General features: G+C 38.5%; 1 protein-coding gene across 2 annotated transcripts in view; it reads left to right on the top strand.

Annotated features, from left to right (window-relative positions):
* CDH2 (cadherin 2) overlaps positions 1 to 20,920 on the top strand; it is a gene marked incomplete at both ends in the record, with an annotated part of 116,120 nt that extends 95,200 nt beyond the window's left edge. For both annotated transcript variants that reach the window (XM_082499343.1, XM_082499342.1), the window contains 3 exons: positions 1,903 to 2,042; positions 13,276 to 13,440; positions 20,714 to 20,920. In XM_082499343.1, coding sequence (XP_082355469.1) covers positions 1,903 to 2,042; positions 13,276 to 13,440; positions 20,714 to 20,920 — 512 coding nt within the window. The remainder of the gene's footprint in view (positions 1 to 1,902; positions 2,043 to 13,275; positions 13,441 to 20,713) is intronic.
* Between the last annotated feature and the right edge of the window lie 996 nt (positions 20,921 to 21,916).

The following is a 21,916-nucleotide window of genomic DNA, read 5'->3' as shown; positions in this document are numbered from 1 at the left end:
ACAGATCGTAACTAGGACTCGCATGGCAGTCAAGCCCCACAGTGTGTTTGTGAAAGAGATTTTCTGTCTGTGCCCATGGGCACTTGTTATGTCACATCAGTGAGTGACCAGGTTGAAGATGTGATTACCCCCAGACATCTAGTCTCTCTTGTGCTGCTCGTACTGTGTGATTTGATGCCACCCACAGTGGGTAACTGCCTTTAAGGAGCGCTCTGGTGTTAATACTGGTGTGCTTCAGATTAATCTAAGTAGGCTGTTTGATGATTTGGGGAAGTAATTCATCACAGCCCTTCATATAAGGCCCAACAAGCAGGCAGCCATGCAGGAACGGAGATGGGTGTTTTTAAGTACTACCTAAAGCTGTGCTAGTATTTCATTTTTGTGTCAAGTGCATTCAATAAGGGAAATGACTAAACATCATGACTAAGTGTCTGTCCAGTGTAGTAATTTAGATGCTAGCTCTCCTACACATTATGGTTAACTGACTCCTGATTGTGGTGGAACCCAAGGAGGGGATTAACCTGTTCAGAGCATACTGTGCACCAGTCCAGAACATACAAAATGATGGAAAGGAGTAATTTAAAAAAAAAATTAAAAGTGTTTGAGCCAGGCAAGCCTGTGGCTGTATACACAAGTGCAGTACAATTATTTTCCTGATACAAGATACTCTTAGGTATTGAATTAACAGAGTGTTATTGAAACTATTAAATCCTTTAAGATGATGTTCATCTATTGATATTCTGACCAGACATGCTGAAGAGAGTTGGGGTTGTTCAGTCTGGAGAAGAGAAGGCTCTTGGGAGAACTTTAGAGTGGCCTTCCAGTACCTAAAGGGGGCCTACAGGAAAGAGCAGGAGGGACTCTTTAACAGGGAGTGCGGCAACTGGACAAGGGGTAACAGTTTTAAAGAGGAAGGAGTTCTTTATTGTGCGGGTGGTGAGACACTGAAACAGGTTGCCCAGAGAAGTTGTGGATGCCCTATCCCTGGAGGTGTTCAAGGCCAGGCTGGAGGGGGCTTTAAGCAACCTGGTCTAGTAGAAGATGTTCCTGCCCATGGCAGGGGAGTTGGAACAAGATGATCTTTAAGGTCTTTTCCAACCTAAACCATTGTATGATTCTAGATACATTGGGATTTCTTTCAATGAAGATGGTTGTAATTGGAAACATGCCTATTGTATTAGAAATTAATTTCCTCACATTTATTCTGTTTTGTTTTCCTCATTTGGTTTTCTCTAACAGGTTTAGTTTGTAAACAAGCAGTATAACTTGAAATGATTGAGATTAAAGATTAAAAATATATATCTCTAAATGCCACTGCATTTTTCTCAACCTTGATTCCTCTTGCTTCTAAACATAAATCTAAACTTAGGCAACAATATGGTCTGTTCTCGTGGACTGCTGAGCCGTATGCCAGAACAGCCTAAGCTTGGTGATGTTTGAACATCAGAATTACTGAAACTATATAAATTGATATATATTCTTGGGACACAGAAGAAAACAATATAAATAATATAATCTTTTAGAATTCTTGCCACTACTGGAGAGATTCCCTGCTGAATCCAGTGGTTTATGAAGCTTGGTCTTTCCACTTCTTGTCATGACAAGTTTATTTTGTAGACGTGGAATGGATTTGTGACTTATGACCTTGAAAATATGATTGATTTCCAAATCAAATAGCCTGTGGTAGCCTGAGTTTACACATCTCTCGGTTAAGCTGCCTTCTATAATTTTTTTTTTATTTGAAAAAAAAAAAAAAACAAAACACAAAACAAACAACCTTATCTAGAACAGTCAAAGCCAACTTTCCTGGCTTTTTTTCCTTGGCGTTAAATTTGTACAATTTTCCATGGCTGTACTTCAGAATCAAGATGTGGTTTCTTGTCTTCCCTTTTTTCCATATAGTTTTAGTTTTAATGTTTGTGGTATGGATGAAACGCCGTGATAAAGAACGTCAGGCAAAGCAGCTCTTGATTGATCCAGAAGACGATGTGAGGGACAACATTCTGAAATACGATGAAGAAGGTGGTGGAGAAGAAGATCAGGTGAGGAATGGTTAATGGTTTTAATGTATAGATTTGTACTTCACTCTCAACTTTATTTTGTTTCCATTGACACCTTATGACAGGTAGCTAACTTTTCCATTAAATACTGAAGGCAGTAATGTTTTAAAAACCTGAACTATAACATTGCTTCTCATGTTGTTTTTTGCAGTTCCAGAGATACCAACTGCTTGCCAGTAAGACCTGTATCTTGTCCACTTACAGTCACAGCATTCTGACCATATTCCCACTATATTTAAATGAAAATTAACAATCACTCTCATTGCAGTCTGTAAACATTCTTCACTCCTTGTCTGAGATTCTGTTATACAGAATCAGCAGTACAGAGTGCCTAATATAGTCCATGCCAAATACGACCCTTTTAGTGGTGAGTGGATGCCTTTCTAGATGTACAGTAATGTTGGCTATTGACAGATTGACCGTTACTGGGATTTCAGCTTGGAAAGTATTTATGTTTCAAGTAGCTGTCAGGGCACATCTGTGTTCATTCAAATACCTTCCCAGGCAGGTGCCATATGCATTTACTCTCGCGTCACCTCTGGTTGAACCGCTGCTGATATGTCCGAGGACTAGGAGTGATGTGTATATGCTAAGAATAGCTTCTTTTTCCCTCTCTCTCCAAGTTAGTGAGTTTCCAAGCAGTGTGATTTCCTTCCTTCAGAGGAGGTTTATTAAGTGCTTTATGAACATGATGAACAGTAGATTTATGCACATTATCAGTGGTAGAAGTAAGTGTAATAATTATAAAGGGAACAGTGCATATAATAGAGCCCAAGAAATTTTGCAGTAAAAAGCCTTGAAGAATTAAGTGTAATTCCTCCATACATCCACAGTCAGTCATCCTGCACTTGAGATAACTGGAAAGTGTCTCCCTTCATTTTTACAGACATATATAGCTTCCCTCTGCTTGTTTGTTTGTTTGTCTAAGTTTGTGTTCCCCTTAGTAATTTCCATGCTTCCTGCATTTCCCCAAGTAGTGTTCCTATTTCCTGGCTTTTCTGCATAACTTCCTTTTTAAGCAATTTGCAAAGGAAACATCAGTTTATGCAGTTCTGGAAAATCGCTTATGCTACTAAATAAATTGAAGACAGCCCTTTGAGTCTGTATGTATTCCAGTTGTTTGTACATAGATAGTTTGAATACAAGACTTGCCTCTAGTTTGTGCATCTGTTATTGCATAGAAGAGTTACAAGCTTAAAAAACATCGAGAAAACTCAGTCCTGTGAGAACCCAATTCACATATCCCCAGCTCTTGTTCACCCCACAATTCTGTGGAGGATCTGCCTGCCAATTTTCATGTGATTTTTGGTTGCGTTTTTTTGTGATTTTTGTCGTCTACACAACCCTCAGGACACAGTCAGTAAGGTTCTCAAAGTATTTACTGTTCATTGGGAAGTCACAGGTGTAGTCACTAGAGCAGTGTTGGGAGAGGTTGTGCTCCAGATCAGAAACTTTACGGATTGTTGGAACAGCGTACAATGAGAGTAAAATACTTAATAGTTTAGAAACGGTGCTGAAGTCTCTCCTCTCTCCATTTTGTACTGTGCTCCTCTCCAGTGAAAGCGCTGTCTTTGAGAGAGGTAGAATCAGGGTAGTGCGGCAGGAGGTAACACTGTGTGAAAGCCGTAGAGATTAGCAGGACATAAGCCACCCATAAACGCAGCCTTTCACCAGTAGTGAATGCGCGCAGTGCATGCAATGAAAGGAAGAACTTTCGATGGGTGGAGTAGCAGTAAAAGTGGTAAGAAATGTGAAATTAGGATCGTTTCCTCTCACAGTGAGCAGAGGAGGCACCTAGACGCAGAGAGGTTTAAGGGCTTTATAGAAAATTGAATGATTTTTAGCCACAAAACTCCTGCTTGCTTTCTAAAAGCAAATTTTAAGGCCATGATTGCAAATTAATTACCTTAGCTGCCCGCCACGTAGTTCAGGTACACCGATCCCTTTCCACTGAGCAGTAGACCATAGTGTCTGAGGGTCTAAAAGGTCTTTATATGCTCCAAACATAACAGACATTGCAGGAAAAGAAAAGAAAAGCTCATACAAAGTATAGCAAGCTTTTATAACCACTTCTGTAGCAGGGGTTTTAGACCATTGCGTACACAAAAAGGGGGTAGGTTCTCCCCCAGCTCCAAAGTTAGGAATTTGTCCAGAATGGCTGAATAGAGAGCACAAAATTTTCACATAAGCACTTAATTTTCTGTCTACAGTGGATGATGAAAATAAGTTCTATCTGACTTTTCAGAGATATATATTTTTTTTTTTTACTTTATATTGGTTTGATGTTTTGTAAAATCTAATTTCTGCTTGTGTTTAAGCAGATGATAATAGTTTCTAGGTTCACTTGTTCTTGGTTTCCTCCTTGTCCCACTCACTTCCTGTGCCCAGGGGAAAGAGGGATGACTGTATTTGGTCGTGTTCTATTTGCTTTTGCACGCATTTTATGTGAGATTTAAGAATTCGGAATGCTAAGCTTTTGAAATGTCCCAGCAAGTTCCCTACAAGTAGTAATCTAATTTTTGCGAACTGTGACTTAAGAAAATACTTTATGAGCAAAGCTGTGTGCAGAACGTCGTGGGCAAAAGGCACTGGCCATAAAGATCTTTGCATTTTTGTCAAAGTTAAAATAACTGTTAAAGTGTCAAAGTTGAAGTGTTCTAGAAAAGCGTGAGACTGCCATCAAAAATCTATTTTCAGAATGAGGCCTCATAGGGTAAAACTGCCACTGTTCTATTAAAATAAAGAAAAAATATTTCACGTCAACCTTGCATCCACAAGTCATCAGCAAATGACAGAAGAAAATGCTCTACGTCAACATTACCTTTTTATGGTGCACTCTCCCCAAAACTATCAGGATTGATTGAACAAGCAGCTTTGGTAGAAGGCAGTGCACAAGGTCACTCAGAAACAGATCTGCATCTCATGCAGCAAAATAGAAGGGAATACTCAAAGCTTCACATAGATCTCTGTGAAAACAGTATTTTAAAAGTTTCAGATATATTTTCATAATCTGTACCTTTTAAAATTACTTACTTCTATTTATAGCAAGCAAATTACTCAGGCCCTTTTAAAGGCACCTATTTTTCTTGATAAATATTTGGAGACCTACCCTGTGTGGCCTCATGTTTTTCTTGTTTAACCCAGAAGTTTAGGTGACTTGACTTAGGCTGGTAGGGCCTGAAGATGAGTGATAGAACTTAGGACTCTTTGCATCCTGCACCGCGCTACTTTTAGACTTTGTGGTTTTGCTCTTGGAGTAATTTACTTATTCAAGAGGGCTTATTTATTTATTTGGAAGCTATGTAGTTGGGTTTCTTAGTTGTCATGGCAGACCTAGAAACTCCTAAAGCATGCTCGGCATGTTCCTTTCAAACTCTTTGTACATGCTATCAGAGTAATGTCTCCCCCAACAAATTTGATGAGTTCCAAATTCCAGCTAGTTCCTCTGAATCATAGCAACTGTCAACAACAAGGTGGAATTCCTGCTTGGTTTTCTTTTTTTTTTTTCCTCTCTTGTGCTAACATTTCCAAGGAATTATGATGTGAAGTCTGTCATAAAAGAGCAGTTTATTCCGTCTTGAAGGTCTCCTGTTAATCGCAGCTGAGGCCATCTTGGCCTGCTTTGTTCACTGTGACAGACTGAATGCTTGTAAAATAAATTGAGGTTCTTGAATGATTCATAGTCTTCCTCCAGCCTGGCATGATGTACACAGGGTCGTGTGATCTCCACAGCAGTTGAGAAAAAGGCTTTTAATTCCCTAAGCCAGAAAAGCTCTTCAGCTGTGGGTCATAACTGAAGTCAGCCTGCTCCCCACTGAAGAGCTTTGTCAACACCGGAAACGTTCTGGACTTTTTTCACCTGAACGTCTGTTTCTCGGAAGTGTGAGCGGAAAAACTGTCTGTGAAAGCTGTACAGCACTCCTGTCAACCCAGGCAGAAACGTTTTTTCCTGCTATCAGCAAAGATCACTGTACTAGGAGAAGATGGGGACAAGGGAGGAAGGAGAGGGGGCAGAGGCATTCCAGATAAAAAGTCTGTGGTTCTTCTCAGGATTTTGTTTCATATTTTGTAGTTTTAACAGTTTGGCCATCTGACTTACAGGAGCTGAGCCATGAGAGGCTTTGAGTTAGCATCATTCCACCACAAAAGTCAGGGAGACTGGTTTGGGGAGGGGGAAGCATTGGTTGTTTTTTGTTTGTTTGTTTTTGTTTTAAATTCCATCTGAATGTCTAACCCAGCAATTTTGGGGGGGATACAACATGGGACACACAGAGCACACACTACAATTTGCTTTTTTCTGAAATAGGTGGCATAGTTTAGGCATGAATTATGAAGCTGGTCATGACTGTCTTTGTTATTAATGGACCACGTGATCTAGAGTTTGTAGTTGTTTAGCAAACAGGAGGTGTGAGATACAAATATTCTCCCTTGACACGATGTGCTCTCAACTTGTGACACTATTGTCAGCTCTAAATACCAAAACCTCATGTTGGCTGAGTGTCACAGCACTTAGCACATGTCTGCAGCATGGTTCACGCACATAGCAGATCACAACCCATAAGCATCACTAATTGGCTTTCGTTGCATCTCTCAGGCCATTTGCGTGATTTACATGGAGGCAGTGGGTGCTCGACTGGGATACGTGCAGCATATGTCAACCTAATAACTGTGATACATTTTCCTTTTCCATTTAATTGCTTTTGTATACATCTCATTGCAAAAGATGATCCTCTCATCTCCTTTGAGCCCATTTCTATAGTGTTTTCTGAATTTTAGTAGTACTTGCTCATGCAGGTACAGTTGAAGCAAGTTGCCCAAGCAAGTGGGTCGTATGCTTTGAAATTATTGCAGATCAGCTGTTTTGAACCTGTATTTTAATCTTGCCCTCGGATCTCTTCAACACGAGAGCTTCTAGTGCAATGATTTTACTATTATTCAAAGTATTATTCTTTGTAAGGGTTCTGCTTGTTCCTTCCTGCGTCGCCTTTTCTTACAAGTGTATTCAGACATTAGTCAGTAGCTTGGTTTTTGTCATGTTTTATTACATGTTTATATAGCGCAAGAAAATAGCATTTATATTAAAAGTGATAATAGCATTAAAAATAAAAACGTAATGGTTTTTTTCTTATGTGTATATGATCTCAATTCTAATCAGAAGTTGCTCCTTTATAGAAAGGGTAGATTTGTTCCAGCATTTGTGTGTCATGGATAGAAGGAAATTGAGTAATCCTTTGAATTTTTTGTTTGTTTTTGTTTTTGGTTTTTTTTTTTTCTTATTGTCATGCATCTTAAGATTACATTGGTCATGTGTGCTGGATCTTGTCATAACCTCTGTTGTAAACATGACAATGGTCCTTACCTCTACTCAATGAAGTTTATAAATCCATTTGATTATATTTTATTTTCACCACCCAATCTGTTATTCAGATCATTTACTCTTACTTTCTAACCTTTCTTTTGCACTGCATTAAGATTGGAATATATTTTATGTTTAGAAATTTTAATGATAATGAATGAAGTAACTGTTGCTAAGATAACCCTAGGAATATACAATATTATAATTAGAAGGTAGTTATTTTGGGGATTGTGTTTGCTTACTAAGACATTAACTTCATTTTTTTGAATGAGTGACTCATGCAGTGCTCCTGTGGAGGAATTACTGTCACTCCTTGGTGAATCTTTATCTCATCATATGAAAAGTAGTGTTTCCATAATTCCATTACAAAATTGTTTTGTGTTTTATTTTATCCTATCTAGAACCTATGCCTGTTATTGTGTTTTGTCTTCAGCTGGAGTTTAACTTTCACCTTTTTTATTATTAAAAAAGATAAGCAAGCTTCTTGGTTATCTTAAAAATTACTAACTTGTAATACTGGAGATGCATCTATAATAAAAACAAATGGGAAAAGCAATATGGCAGAAAGTAATCAAAAAGTGAGTCACAAACAAAGAGCAACTGTTAGCGCAGGCATTTTAACTAACCCCCACCTGCAGCCTACATCTAGCCAGTCCTCTGTGCTTTGCTTTTTTTGGAGTCCCATTATTTCAGCAGATGTAAGATTTAGGGCAGGTTGGAGTGTTTTGCTGAACTCGGGCAATATTTTCTGTGAAAATTTCTCATCATTTTTTAGGGTGATGTTTGGGGGTAGAATGGTAAGATGCATCAGGATTGGTCTTCACTTCCTTTTTCTTTGTTTTTAAAAGACCTTGGCAGATGGGAACATTCAGTTGTGTAAAATATTTCTTCCCTTGCTTCCCCATCCCGTTTCTCTATAGGAGTGGACAGTAATTGTCTTTGGAACACAAAGGCAAAACAGAACATGTGTTTTACCTATAGGTACTTCCAGTCATAGTTTGCTCTGTTCTCTTAACCCAGCAATAAAATTGGGGTTACACTAAGGCATCATCCTGTAAAAGGGGTGGGTGAAATGCAAACTTCTGCCAATGTTGCTTTCCGTGCACTTAGACCACTGCAGCTGATTTTGTTCAGTGAATGACACTTACTGCCAAATTAAGTGATCTGGTGACAAATTATTTCTTGCATGGGGATAGATGTGAACTTTCGTATTTCTTTGCAAAGGCTGCATCCTTTGAAAATAAGAAACAGGTGTAGCGCTTTTGTTATATTAGTCATATGTCTAGGCCTACATTTATGTATAGCCAAAGCTTTAGTTTTGTATGAGGTAAAAAACCAAGACATCCCTAAAAGTGTGTAACGCAGTCTAATGAATGACCAGGAAATATACTGAGAGCTCTGAGATAAGAGAAGCCAGATTCATAAATCGTTAATGAATATGTCAGTCAGGTTGCGTGTATTAGGATGTATCACTGTTAGTGTTACAGAAACTTCTTAGTAGTGGAAAGCTCAATTTAGATGTAATATATTCCGATACTTTCAGAATTTTCCTATCTGGCAAAAAAAAAACAGTCCAGTCTATGCATAGCAAGTTATAATTTTAGTAGGTTGTGGCTTGATTCTGTTGTTTGCAGTTTTGCTTTATAATGTTTCAGTACACATTCATACAAAGCAGGTCCAGTTACTGTAAAAAGTTTTTACTTCACTAAGTTTTTGCCAAGAACTTAAGTAAATCTTCTAAAATGCAAACATAACCAGAACAGCTAATCCAGGAGAAAAAAAAAAGTTAACTTCATAAAACTAGAAACTTCTGAGAAACTCCATTTCCTGGTCTGTCCCCTCTTTTTTTTTTTTTTTTTTTTTTTTTTTTCTCTCCAGGGATTGTAGAATCTGGTAACGGTCAGTCAGAAAGCAAAGCACTTGTTAAAATATCTCTCATGTTGCCGTAATGATGACTGCTCTATGAGGGATCATTACTCAAGTGCTGTGAAATGAATAGCTGCCTCGCAAAAGAGGGAGTAGTTTAAGGGAAGAGATTTTGAAGGCTGCATTATCTTGTTTCTCTCTAAATCAGTGATTACTGGGGAATATAAAACAGCCTTTTCTTCTATTCTGGACATTTGTTCTATTCAAGTTGAGATACTGGGACTGTGCATAGATGTTCTTAAAAGAAGTGCTTTTGGGGGTTTTGGACCCTTCTGCCTACACATCTGGTAAGGTGGTTAATTTTAAGGCTTGGCTAGCTGGTTTTGGCATTTAGCACTGTCTCGCTAGGACCTCACGTTTCAGGAACGTGAGGCGCGAGCTAGTAATGGTGTAAGTCTGCTTAAAGCTGGCTAGAACTAAGCGAGTAGCTTATAAAGGTCAATGTTTGTAATCAGTTTGGAGGGGAGGGGTTTGGTGGGGTTTGGGGTGGGGAAGTGAGCTTGTTTAATCTTACAAGATGCAACTTGTGATAAAATGCCCCATTTTCTTTCTTAAAACAAAAATAAATCAAAACCAGAACTTTTTCTGCTTCAATACAGATGTCAGGGTTTTGTTGTTTTTTTTTTTTTCAGCAACAGCAAGTGGTGACGCCAGAGATGCTAACCAAAGGCAGTTATATTGATAAAGCATTAAGGTTGTCATCTCTTTAACCGCCATTTATATAAAAGGTAGCTAGCTGTGTTGCATCAGTAGTATCAGATCCCTTTATGAACAAGGGGAAAGACAGGGGATCATTCAGCTTGCTTCACTTAGATTCCTGTCATAGACTTGGAGGTTTCTTATTCCCTGTTGACTGTAGACTTGGACAATCGGACTAGTCTAGATTTCTGGTTTCTAGAGGCCTGGGGTTTTGCTAGATGCAAAATGGGAGCAAGCTAATATGTTTTAGTGACCTTCCAATACAGAAAAACTAATACTAAATTCTCCCTCCCATCTAACCTTGTCTGAAAGTTTGAGGAGAAAAACTCAAACCCTCTCTTTGGATTTGCTTAAATCCAAACTGAAGGAAGGGAGAGAAGTATTTGTTCTGAAATTGCTGGAGTTAAGGCTAAACAGCATACATAATAAATACCTCAGACAAAAATTGGCGGCCATATGAATTAGATTCTCACAGCCTTTGCCCAAGTATGTTTCCAATGGTGGGCCTAATCTTGTCCCTCAGCAGGATTGTAATTACGAACAGGTTATATGGAAAAAGACTGGAGCAACGACAAAACATCATTGACTTGTGGTCCTGAAATTAAGAGTCAAAATAATGACCCCGAATGTTGCTCCAAGCTGGCTGTCCCAACCTACCCCAGCATGTCTTGTTCTGTGTCTGATGTGCCACTGTTTTCCATTTAGCTGTCACTTCTGCAGTTAACTATCTTAACAAACTCTGCTTGAGGCTAACCTTAAAGTCTGTTCAGGAGCTTTAGGTGATACGTGAAAAGTTTTCCTATTTTTCTAGCTGTGAACGCAGCACTGAGTGAAGAGATGGAATTTCAGCTGCCCTAAACAGCTTATGCCCTGGCTCTTGAAAACATTTTTCCTTCTTTTACTTTGCAATAATTGAGTAGAGTTGGCTTTAGGCAGAATTTTGAAACAGCTGGAGTTACCGCGTGATGTTGTGTTCGTATGGCACTAAGCCAGTTTGGGGAGGTGGTGGATGACTTTGCCATACCTGATAGATGTACAATTAGTATTGATTTTAATGATACGAGAGATTTGAGAGTCCGTGGTAATAAGCGCAGTGGATGTGCTCTTCCTGTCCAGACTCTAATAGACCTGCAAAATAAATTTCCTCTGATAGAAGGCTAGATGGCAGTGTCATAAATTACCCTAGAAAAGAAAACAAAAACCAAGTGGGAGTCCACGTAAGGACACATTCTGTGCCTCTGTTGCCTTGCAGATGGCAATCTTTGCTGTCTTTTTAGCTACGGAGCCTGGAGATGCCTCAAACTGGCCTTAGACGTGATGATACTGGAGTGACTGACTTGATTCATACTGCATTTCTGTATGACCACTGATCAGAAAGAAGTGTATGCATGTGCAAGTGTGGGGAAAAAAACATACTATCTTTATAAAACTGAAATGACTGGAGAGGCTCTCCTGGGTTTAATATATTGTTATTTAACCATACCTGTTTGAACTCCTCCATAATGAAATGCTTAGTATAAAAAAAAAAACAGTATTTTTCATTTCTCCCTGTTGGTGTTTTCCACCTTTATCTTTTGGGTGGGTATGAAAAGCACTCTTGTGTTACATATTTATAAATTCTAAAAAGTACATTCCTCTGTGTTTAATAGGATTTTCTGATAGCATGTCTCTGAAATATTTTGATTTATTTTACTTAATAAAAAGGGAAAAGGATAAAAAGTTCTGTTCTGTTTACTTTTCTCCTATTCATGTCACTTTATGGAGATCACTTATTATTCTGTTTGGTACATGAAGAACCGAAGGGTAGAAGTTACAGCTCAGCCCCAAGGAACTTGTAATCTAATTAGAGCATATGAAACTGCGTTCTCAGATCTCAGTGGAGCTGTTCCACCTTTTTTGACTATACGTTTGTGTGCAGTCAGCTGAGGACCCGAGTAACAAATTAGAAGGTGTAGTGGATTTGTCAGTTACAGTTCTCCCAAAAAACTACCTTCACTGCTGTTAACAGACCTCCCCTCCTGTTGAAAAGTCTGGTTTTGGGGTCACAGTAAGTAATAGTCTCAAAAAGGACCTACATCTCATGAGGTGACAGCAGAAGTAAATGCTTGCATTCCTTCCTTTAGGAGCCAGTTAGGAACCAATGAAAACGTAATTGTCTGCACAGCCATCTTCCAGCAAGTTGAGATTATAAATAAATAAGATTTTTACCACAACAACACTGTTGAAAAATAGAGACTGATGATAAAGGACCTTATTTAGGATGCTCCTCAACTGCTTGGATATTTCTGGGGCAGGGTATCTGGCATACAGTAGAGTTGGCGTGAGCCCCAGTCTGCTGGTAGTTTGTGAATGGCTTTAGTTCAAGCCTTTAAGCCCAGTTCTTTGTTCTGCATTTTTACCAGTGCCTTGTGCAAAGGCACCCTAGAGCATGACTACCTTCTAGACATGACAACAGCGAGGTAAATGATAATGCTGTAATGCATCACACTGTGCAAATAGTATTCAGGCATATCTATCTTAAATGCATAAAAAAACATCTAATTAAAATTTTTATATACATACATCCTGCTTATTGGAATTCATAGTGCTATGCTAGCTGCATCAATCTGCCGGAGTTTGAAGCTGCGGCATCAAGTACTTAATGAACAGATCCACAAGTAATCTCTAGAAAGTGCTTAGAATTAAGGCCAAATCTGAGGAGCTTTGTACTTCTTATGACATTTTTCCCCCTTTGGCTTTCATATTATGGAAGCCACATGAAATCAGAAAGGAGTCTTAAATTCATTCTTTGAAGGTATTATAAAACGCTGCAGAGCGGCGCACTTGCCTCTTTCTGAGAATGAGAATGTCTGGCATTTATTTGCTTAGAAAAATAAGAGTTGGATTTGGCATCTTTGCTCTATGCAGTAAATCATCGTTACTAGGCAAAGTGTTTAGTCACTTAATTGTACTACTCAAATCCTTGCTTCTCAATGGAAAACTTATGAGAAGCTCTACAAATCTGATGGAATAGAATCAAAACCATAGGTTCAGGGAATATAAATCAAATAACATCCTGTTGGTATGCAAATAACAATGTTATTGACTTATTCTCAGTAAGCATTACAATCCTGAAAATAGGACTTTTGGTGAAATGATACTTTTCATTTTCCCTTTTGTCCTCCTCATGTTTGCCTCCTGACAGATATTGTTTGAAATTCTCCTAAAGTACTGTCCTTGTTTCATATTTTGCAGGATTATGACTTGAGCCAGCTCCAGCAGCCTGACACTGTGGAACCAGATGCCATCAAACCTGTTGGAATCAGACGTCTTGATGAAAGGCCAATCCATGCAGAACCTCAGTATCCAGTCAGATCAGCTGCTCCTCATCCTGGAGACATTGGGGACTTCATTAATGAGGTAAAGAAGAGAAAAGGAGTTTCCTCCTAAGATGTGATAAGCTTTTATGTTTTGGTTATTGTACTCAGCAGGAGTAGCTGTTATGCTTGAACATAACAACTTTTTAAAACTTACTTAGACATTAAAATTGTCTTTCTAGATAGAAGTAAATATGTTCTTTTAAAGTGCAGACAAACTTAATTAACTCATTCAAACAGAAAGGGAAGATTTATCAATTAACTTTTGTACATTTGTATTAATTACATTCATAATACGTTATCAGCTGCAACCACAGTATCTCCAAGCAGGATTATTCTGTGGGTTCCAAGTAATAAATAGTCCAACAAAATTATAGTTTAGCCTAAATTAATTTATTAATTCACAGTAATTTAATAATGGAAGAAGTTAATTTTCATTTTCCTCATACATTACCCTTTGAGTCCAGATAATAGTGGAAATTCAGTACCTTCAATAAGACCAAAAGAATTCCATCAAATACGATTAGTGAGCAGGGCAGCTAAATTAAATGTTACGTAAGTGCTTTTAATACTTGTCTTGTCATAGAGCTTTAAAAGTCTTTGCATTATCTTTGATTCCTCAATCTAATAAAGATAAATGTAAGTAAGATTCAGCCTATAGCAGATTACTCACAGTTCTGAAAGAAATGCTCCTACAAATACTCTTTTCGTTATTTCTGTCACTGGTCAGTGTTAAATCATTGTTTTTGTGGTACTTAAGATAGTTTCTTATGCTTGTTGATTATAGGAAAACAAATACTAATCCAAAATTTCCCACTTAAAAATAAGCTATATTCTACAGATGAATAGTAATAGTTAATTATTTTCTCTGTTTTTCTCGTATCTTCCTTGGCAACTAGAGCTTGGCAAGTATTGCAGAACTGTTTTTGCAAGCGTGTTTATTCTTGTTTGCTTTAAAGAAAAGTCAGGCTAATATACTGAAGTCTTTTGTGTTACCAAGCCGCAGAAAATTGCGTTTGCTCCTTTTAAGGTAAACAGCAATACAATTGTAAAAAAACCTACAGGGAGATGACTAGCAGGAAACTAGCATAGAAATATTCTCATAAGACATTGTATTTTGGAAGACTCCAGGTTTGGGGAAGAGCTGTATTAGAAAGAGGTTATCTCAACAAAGAGGATTTTTGCATGCCTTTCACTTCTAAATATTACAGTTACAATCAGCTTCTGGAAAATAGTGGAGAACGTGGGACAGTAAAAGGCCCACATTGCTGGCCAAGGCAGTGTGCACACAAGAACTTCCTTGTGCTTCCTTGTCTTCTTCCAAACAATCCCGTTTCCCATCCTGTTCTCACACAGCTGTGACCAGGCACTACCTACCTGGCAGGTTGTCAGGAGGAACCCATAATCCTCAATACCATAATTGTTCTTTCCCTCAAAGCGGCTATCAAGCTCTCACAAATCCAAGACAAAGAATGAGTGTGATTCTCCTGGAAAGCCAGAAAGGGGCCAGAGTTTGTCCAGCGTCCTACCATTTTTAAATTACTTAGCAAACTGTTTTTCAGTAGGTAATCACTCTGGAAGATTGTAGCATCACTGTGTAGACATGGAGCTGGGGAAACAGTACATGCTGTCTCGATTTAACCCAATATGTTTATATCACAGTACAGATGAGCATGGAGTCATTTTCTTGCTGCCGTCTATTGTATTAGATCAGTACCTCCCTTTGTTCTTCCCCTTGCTATCCACCAAAAGAGAAAGCTTTTGCCAGCTATTCATACACAGTAAAATAACGTCAATAATGTCACTGACTCTAAAATAAATTAACCTTGGAAATATATATGAAACTAAAGAAAACGTGGCAAGTTTCTTGTCTGCAAGTTAGCTCAGAATTAGTTATATCCTCTGATTGAGAGGGACTATATAAGGTAGTTCCTGTTTTAAGCATTATAAATTTAGCTGCTTTTTTTCCCAAGATATTTCTTTCTTAGGATTTCACAGCAGTGTATCATTTTACTTAAGGGGCATTCCACTTAACCCTCTCTCTGGCAGACAATAGCCACTAAGAGGTTGTCCATGCTCTGTCTGCTTTGTCAGAAGTCTGAGCAAAATGAAGATTTTATTTCTCTGAAACAGTTTCATCTTAATTTGTGTTTTATGTTAAAATTTCCCATGGCGAATGTGATTATAAAAAGTCCGTTGGGGTGGGGGGAAATAGCAGTCTTTCAGTCATACTCACTATTACAGTTAAATTTCCAAATTATCAGCATCTAGACCATAAACATTCCACCTGCGGCCGTGGCAAGATTATACCCAAACAAATTGGTAAGTTCCTCTCAGTTTTACTTGGAGTAGATGGAAGAAGTATCTTGGGTAAAACCCGTAGCAGACATTTCTTAGGGCGGTTCATACAGAAGATGTGCTGAGCTGTGAAAACAACGTAGCGAGATAAGGAAGGGCAAAGTTCATACCTCTCTGCGTTCAGCTTCAACATCGTTAGGCAAAGAACTTTCTTTCACTGTAGCTACAAGTCATACCATTAACTTTTTCCCTTGGGCAGCCCTGACACAAACCACCTGCGAAGCTGTTCCAGTCGCTAGCCGAGTAGGGAGAGGCTGCCTTTGACTTGTCAGTACCTGGGCAGCCAAGTCTGCGTTTACCCCATTGGTTTGAAAAGATGCGACGCTTTTGGAGATCGGTCTGGTCTTTTGGAGGACTTGGCCCTGTCCCAGAGATGCTGATCAGTGTGTTCCTTTGGGATGCTGGCCCATGTGCGGGAATTCATTTAGGCTGTTGAATGCTCGCCGGCACCTCACGCACACAGCCAGCATTGTTCAGATTAGCCTCCGAATTCCTCCAGCTTTTGACAAAAAAAAAAAAAAAAAAAAAAGAACTATAGGTCATTGGTTTCAGATATCGGAGGATTTGGCTACCAAGCAAGCACGGGGTGGCTTTTTCTTCTTACTTTTGTTGGAGATCCGTAGAAACAAAAGGTGAAAAAGACTTAGTGGGTCATTTTGTTTTTTTCCTTTTGGCAGTATGCTGTTTCTTGGTATATTATTTTCTAGCTGCCATCCGTTGTATTAAATCTACTTAATTCAATGAGACATACATAAGTAGGAGTATTTTGTAGTGTTCTAATGACTTCTCAGTTGAAAAACAAGTTACAAGCATGATAGAAACTTCACGTATTTTTGATAACACTTACAAAGTTAAGATAACACCTACAGAGCTCTGAACTGTCTAAAATAAGAAGGTTCCAGAGGTGCCTTATAATCAAAATATGTTTCGCAGGCATAAGCTAAATGACCTCGGGGACTTTCTTGTTTTGTCTGTTTTAATGGATAGAAGAATCTCTAATTTAAGGGGGGAAGGGAAAAACCTCCTTTTCTTCCAGTCTAGTGTACAAACAAGTCAATGAAATAAGTCATGTGTTATTAAGAATCCTCTGTAGACCTTGTTTTCCACTTTGAGCCTTTTAAAACATAACCTGCAGAGTGTGGAGCATAATTAACACTTAGAATAGTCAGGATTTGCGGGACAGTATAAATTAGGCCTGTTTGAAGTAGCTTTGTTAATCCTGTTTTCAAGAACCAGCTACGCTGTCCCTAGAAATCTTAAACAAATCATATTGTGGTGGAGAGTTTGTGGCTCAGAATATATTTCTAATCAATAGAGGACATAGCCTGAGGTAAACTAAATTTAAATTACAAACTGAAGGTCTCATCCCATGAGGACATGGAAGACCCTCAGTTCACTCTTAGTAAATGGCTGTTATTGATACAACACACCTCCAAGCAGCACAGGTCCCTCAATGTTTTCTGGGTTTTCTTGTAGAGTTAAAAAAAGGTTCCAGATTTAAACAATTTTTTTGTATTTCCCTGTAGGGCTTTTTTCTTCCTTTCCTTCTGATCAAAAGTTTGCTGAATCTGATTAAGTAGTAGGATTAATGAAAATAAAAGCATTAGGTTTTGTAATGTTTTATGTTAGTTCAAGATTTTGAGGGTTTTGTTTCCCTTGATTTGAGACAAATTGAGAATACTGCACATACTAAGGAAGCTATAACTTAAGGTTACCGTTGCTCCTCGGTCAAGGAACTATAGTTTCTCCTCTTCTGCCCCTATCTCCTCCTTAGTGAAAGTTGCCATGACATATATAAAAGAGGAAGCGAGAAAAAAAGTGAGGTTACTCCTCAGTCTATCCCAGACCTCAAGCTGACCTTTGTAGTGCCATGGCTCTTCTGTGGCTGCGTCTTGTGCGTTGGGGGTAGAGGAAATGTGGCTTAGTTCAATGTGGCCCAGCAGGGTCACCTGGTCCCCAAGTGTGTGTCCCAGCAATTCTGTTGGTGACTAAGCTTCTCTATCTAGTAAAACCTCCGGGTTTTCAGATCAAGAAACTGTAAACCAAATAACCGTAACAACTCTGCTGCTTTGAGATTCTTGAACACATTTGGGAAAAGCTGAGAGATCTCTTCAGAAGCGGTTGACAATACCATGGCGGCAAAATCAGTAGAAGCAGTTCTTGGCAGCCATTTGCTGCCTTTTCAGCTGGGCCAATAGGGCAGGCTGTGGTACCATCCGCTGAAAGGGATGGCATGATAAGCAAAAAAGGTGGAAATACTGAAACCGAGGGGAGTTTCATAGGCCAGTTTCACTGCCAAAGCTGACATCTGGTAACTCCAGCTGTGGACATGCTGTAGAGCCCAACAGCGAAGCAGAGCAGTGCGCTGGGTAGGTTCAGGGAATATGCTCATCAAAAGAAAGTGAAAAAATTGTAATATTTCTTTGTCATTTTAGTATGTAACTTCCCACACAAATATAGGAGAAAACTTGGTTGTCATTTGAAGAGTTAGAGACTACCTTTGGTCATTATATTATGAATCTGAGGAATTTTTAACCAGAAGATAGGTGCAAATGTCAGTGCAACTTGGGCTGTGCAGTTGAATCAACACCTCTGTGACATGGCCTGTAGCTACGTTCTCTGAATGAAATGGATTACACAGTAAGCCCAACCTTTGAAACAATGAATTTGTTAGTGAGATGCTATCTTGTAAGTCAGTAGCTCAAAGCCAGTTTTCTTTTTAAATGCTATCACGATACCAGCAGCAAATTGGAAAAAAATTCCAACTTCCCATTTGGGAAAAAAGATGAAAAGAGGCTGCCTGCCGCCTTGCTGTGGATGGCTGATAGTTATCAGAATTTCTGCAGTGATGTAGGAAAAAGTTTTGTTCGCTGATTTTTAATAAATTGGTATCCCATGGTCGGCTGGCTGTTACTAGGCAGAACTGCAGGGAAATAGCATTTCTTCTCCAAGCTGGCTTTCTAAATGACTTTTACGCACTGATACCTGGGATTCATACCTCAGCACTCCTTAAGCCCAAGTGGTATTTATTTTCCTTCCCTGTCACCTGTGTTCGGAGAGCATGGGTGTCTGTCACCCCAGGCAGGCTTAAGGGAAGATGTAAATACTCTAAGGCCAGTTCCTGCCTAAGAAGTAAAGTTGCATTTCTGCTTCAGCAGCATAAATTGAGAGAAAGCCTTAGAACTATATCCAGCTTTGAAGCTGGATAAGGGAAATGTTCCAACTTTGGCTATTGCCTTTTTCGAATCTCACGTCTTTTGTCCTTATTATGGCCATCGGGATGGAAGACTCCAAAGAGGAAGATAACAAGCATCACCAATTATTCTTATCAGATAATTCAAAATTGTGCTTCTAATGCAGGCTATTAATAACCTGCTTGATGTTGTTGTATTACATGAAATGATCATGGACTTAAAAGTCCAAAATGTGTTCTTGATTAGACGTCATTAGTTTGATAAATATACTTGGTCTTTCCACCACTGATTTGCAAAATTATTTTAGGTACATTTTACACACTTCTGAATGGTTTCAGTTAGGCAATAAAGAACCAGGATTTTTTCTACCTTATCAGTGCCATATGCTTTTATTAATGGGTTTAGCTATATATGTATTTCTAGAAGAAAAATCAACATCTGTTTGCATTATGTTACATTTAGACTGAGCACAATTGAGAGTAAAACATACTTTTCTAAAAACAGAATATGTTAAATAATTCGAAGGAGGCACACTCAGTCCTTGAAGTAATTGAGAGTATAAAAAAGCCATTCTTTAAATAAATAAACATTAAAAATAAACCCAGCAAAATAGCACCGGTTAAAATGAACAGTGAGCAATTTAAAATCTCTAGCTCAGCCTTATAGAGTTCTGGAAGATATATTATCCCTTGTCAGTGGCTGCTGGAGTAGATCCTATTCAAAGTGGAAGATCTTGAAAAAGCATTGCTAATCCCATGGAAGAAACTGCGAGGTTGAAAAACACAAAACACAAGAGGGCTTTTTAACTTCAGGCTTCAGCTTTTTATATTCAACTTGTAAATCCTCCCAGGATAAGCACAGAGCAATCATCTCATATTCTAAAATTAAACTTAATGTTTAGGTTTGGACCTGTGTAAGAAAACAGGGAGGGAGGAGACTTTTCTCTGGAGGAAGTGTGGTTCTTTCCCTCGTTTCCTCTTGTTCAATTTGTGTTGGTTTTCGTTTGGGTTATTCAGCCCTAGAGAGTAGAAATTTAAAATAATTGAAGACCCAATATTCATCTGTTGATAACTTGAATACTTGGAAATGAGGAAACAAAAATGGTTATAGTTTTGTATTTAGCTTTGATATAATTGTGTGTTTTTTCTGAAGAGCAGGTGGAATCTTTTATGGTTGGTTATGGCAAAGCACATAATGCTCAAGCCAGCATTGTATCTTTTTCTTGCAGCAGCCCATAGAGGTACATGAATTTTACAGAACTAAATAAATACGGCTTTTGGCACATGCAGATGGACTGCAGGCTAGCGATGTCACTGTATATGTTCTTGGCCACGTGAGATGGCTGTTAAAGTGAATCTTTGCAAACGTGCCTATTTCTCCTTCCCCATCTGTCTGTTCGACCAGTCCCATATTGCTCGTGCCGCCGGCTGTGAGCTGTGTAGCCCTGAAACTGTGTAGTTATTAGCATCGGTCCTAGTGCCGTGATGTTCTCTTAAGGTTTTGTTAGAGTTATGTTTGCAGCTACATTCAAAATGTCCAGTGCTGTAATGTTGGAAACCTGTCCGTTCTAAAAGGAATTGAAATAAGTTCTTGCTGGAGTTACAAAAACATGAATCCTGTTTTGAATTGGGTTGCAGAAGAACGTGAATTTGGTTTTCTCAAGTGGCGGCTGATAGATAACAGCACTGCAATATCGCAGTTATGTTTTGTCTCTCTCAGATACAGAACTTTATCTTTTTTTTTTCTCCCTCTCCTTCTTTTCAGGGACTTAAAGCGGCCGACAATGACCCTACAGCCCCACCATATGACTCCCTCTTAGTCTTTGACTATGAAGGAAGTGGCTCCACTGCTGGATCCTTGAGCTCTCTTAACTCCTCAAGTAGTGGTGGTGAGCAAGACTATGACTACCTAAATGACTGGGGCCCACGTTTCAAGAAACTTGCTGATATGTACGGTGGAGGTGATGACTGAACTTCAAAGTGAACTTTGTTTTTGGACAAGTACAAACATTTCAACTGATATTCCCCAAAAGCATACAGAAGCTAGGCTTTAACTTTGTAGTCTACTAGCACAAGTGCTTGCTGAAGGCTTTGGCTTAGGCTGCAAACCAATTTGGGCTCCGTGGAATATCAGTGATCCAATGCTGTTTGGAAAAAAATATTGAGCTCAGTTACACTTGAATTTTACAGTACAGAAGCACTGGGATTTTATGTGCCTTTTTGTACCTTTTTCAGATCGGAATTAGTTTTATGTTTAAGGCTTTAATGGTACTGATTTATGAAATGATGCATTAAAGAGACAAAATATGTTGGGGTGGGGAGGAGTAAGGTGAAACACAATATGCTTCAACATGCTTTTGTTACATCGCATTGCTTTTATTAAAATAAGGAGATTAAAAATAAACAAAAAAAGTCCTCATGGAACAATTTTATTATCTGGGAGAGAAGACCATGAGGTGGAACAATGTACATTACTTCTAGTTTTAGATGTTAGGGGATTTTTTTCACTAAAATTCTAAAACTTATGCAGCTGGTTGCAAATAAAGGGAGTTTTCATATCACCAGTTTGTAGCAGAATTGATTTTTTTTTTTTTTTTCTTATGCTAGAATGTTAGACACATTTTGGTCTTAATCCATGTACACTTTTCTTTTTTTAATTTCTAGTATTTTTTTTCCCACTTCACTGTAAAAAAAATGGTATGTGTACATAATGTTTTATTGGCATAGTCTGTGGAGAAGTGCAGAAACTTCAGAACACGTGTATGTATTATTTGGACTATGGATTCAGGTTTTTGCATGTTTATATCTTTCGTTATGGATAAAGTATTTACAAAACAGGTTGCAAACAAGTGACATTGATTCAATTGTTGAACTGTAGTTAGAGTACTCAATATTTTTTTTATTTTTATTTTTATTATTTTTTTGGTTTGGGGAGGGAGAAAAGTTCTTAGCACAAAAGTTTTACATA

The sequence above is a fragment of the Vanellus vanellus genome (genome assembly GCF_965231255.1).
Source record: "Vanellus vanellus genome assembly, chromosome: 2".
NCBI lineage: Eukaryota > Metazoa > Chordata > Aves > Charadriiformes > Charadriidae > Vanellus > Vanellus vanellus.
The sequence above is the reverse complement of the archived record's forward strand: the minus strand, read 5'-3'. Positions and strand labels throughout refer to the sequence as shown.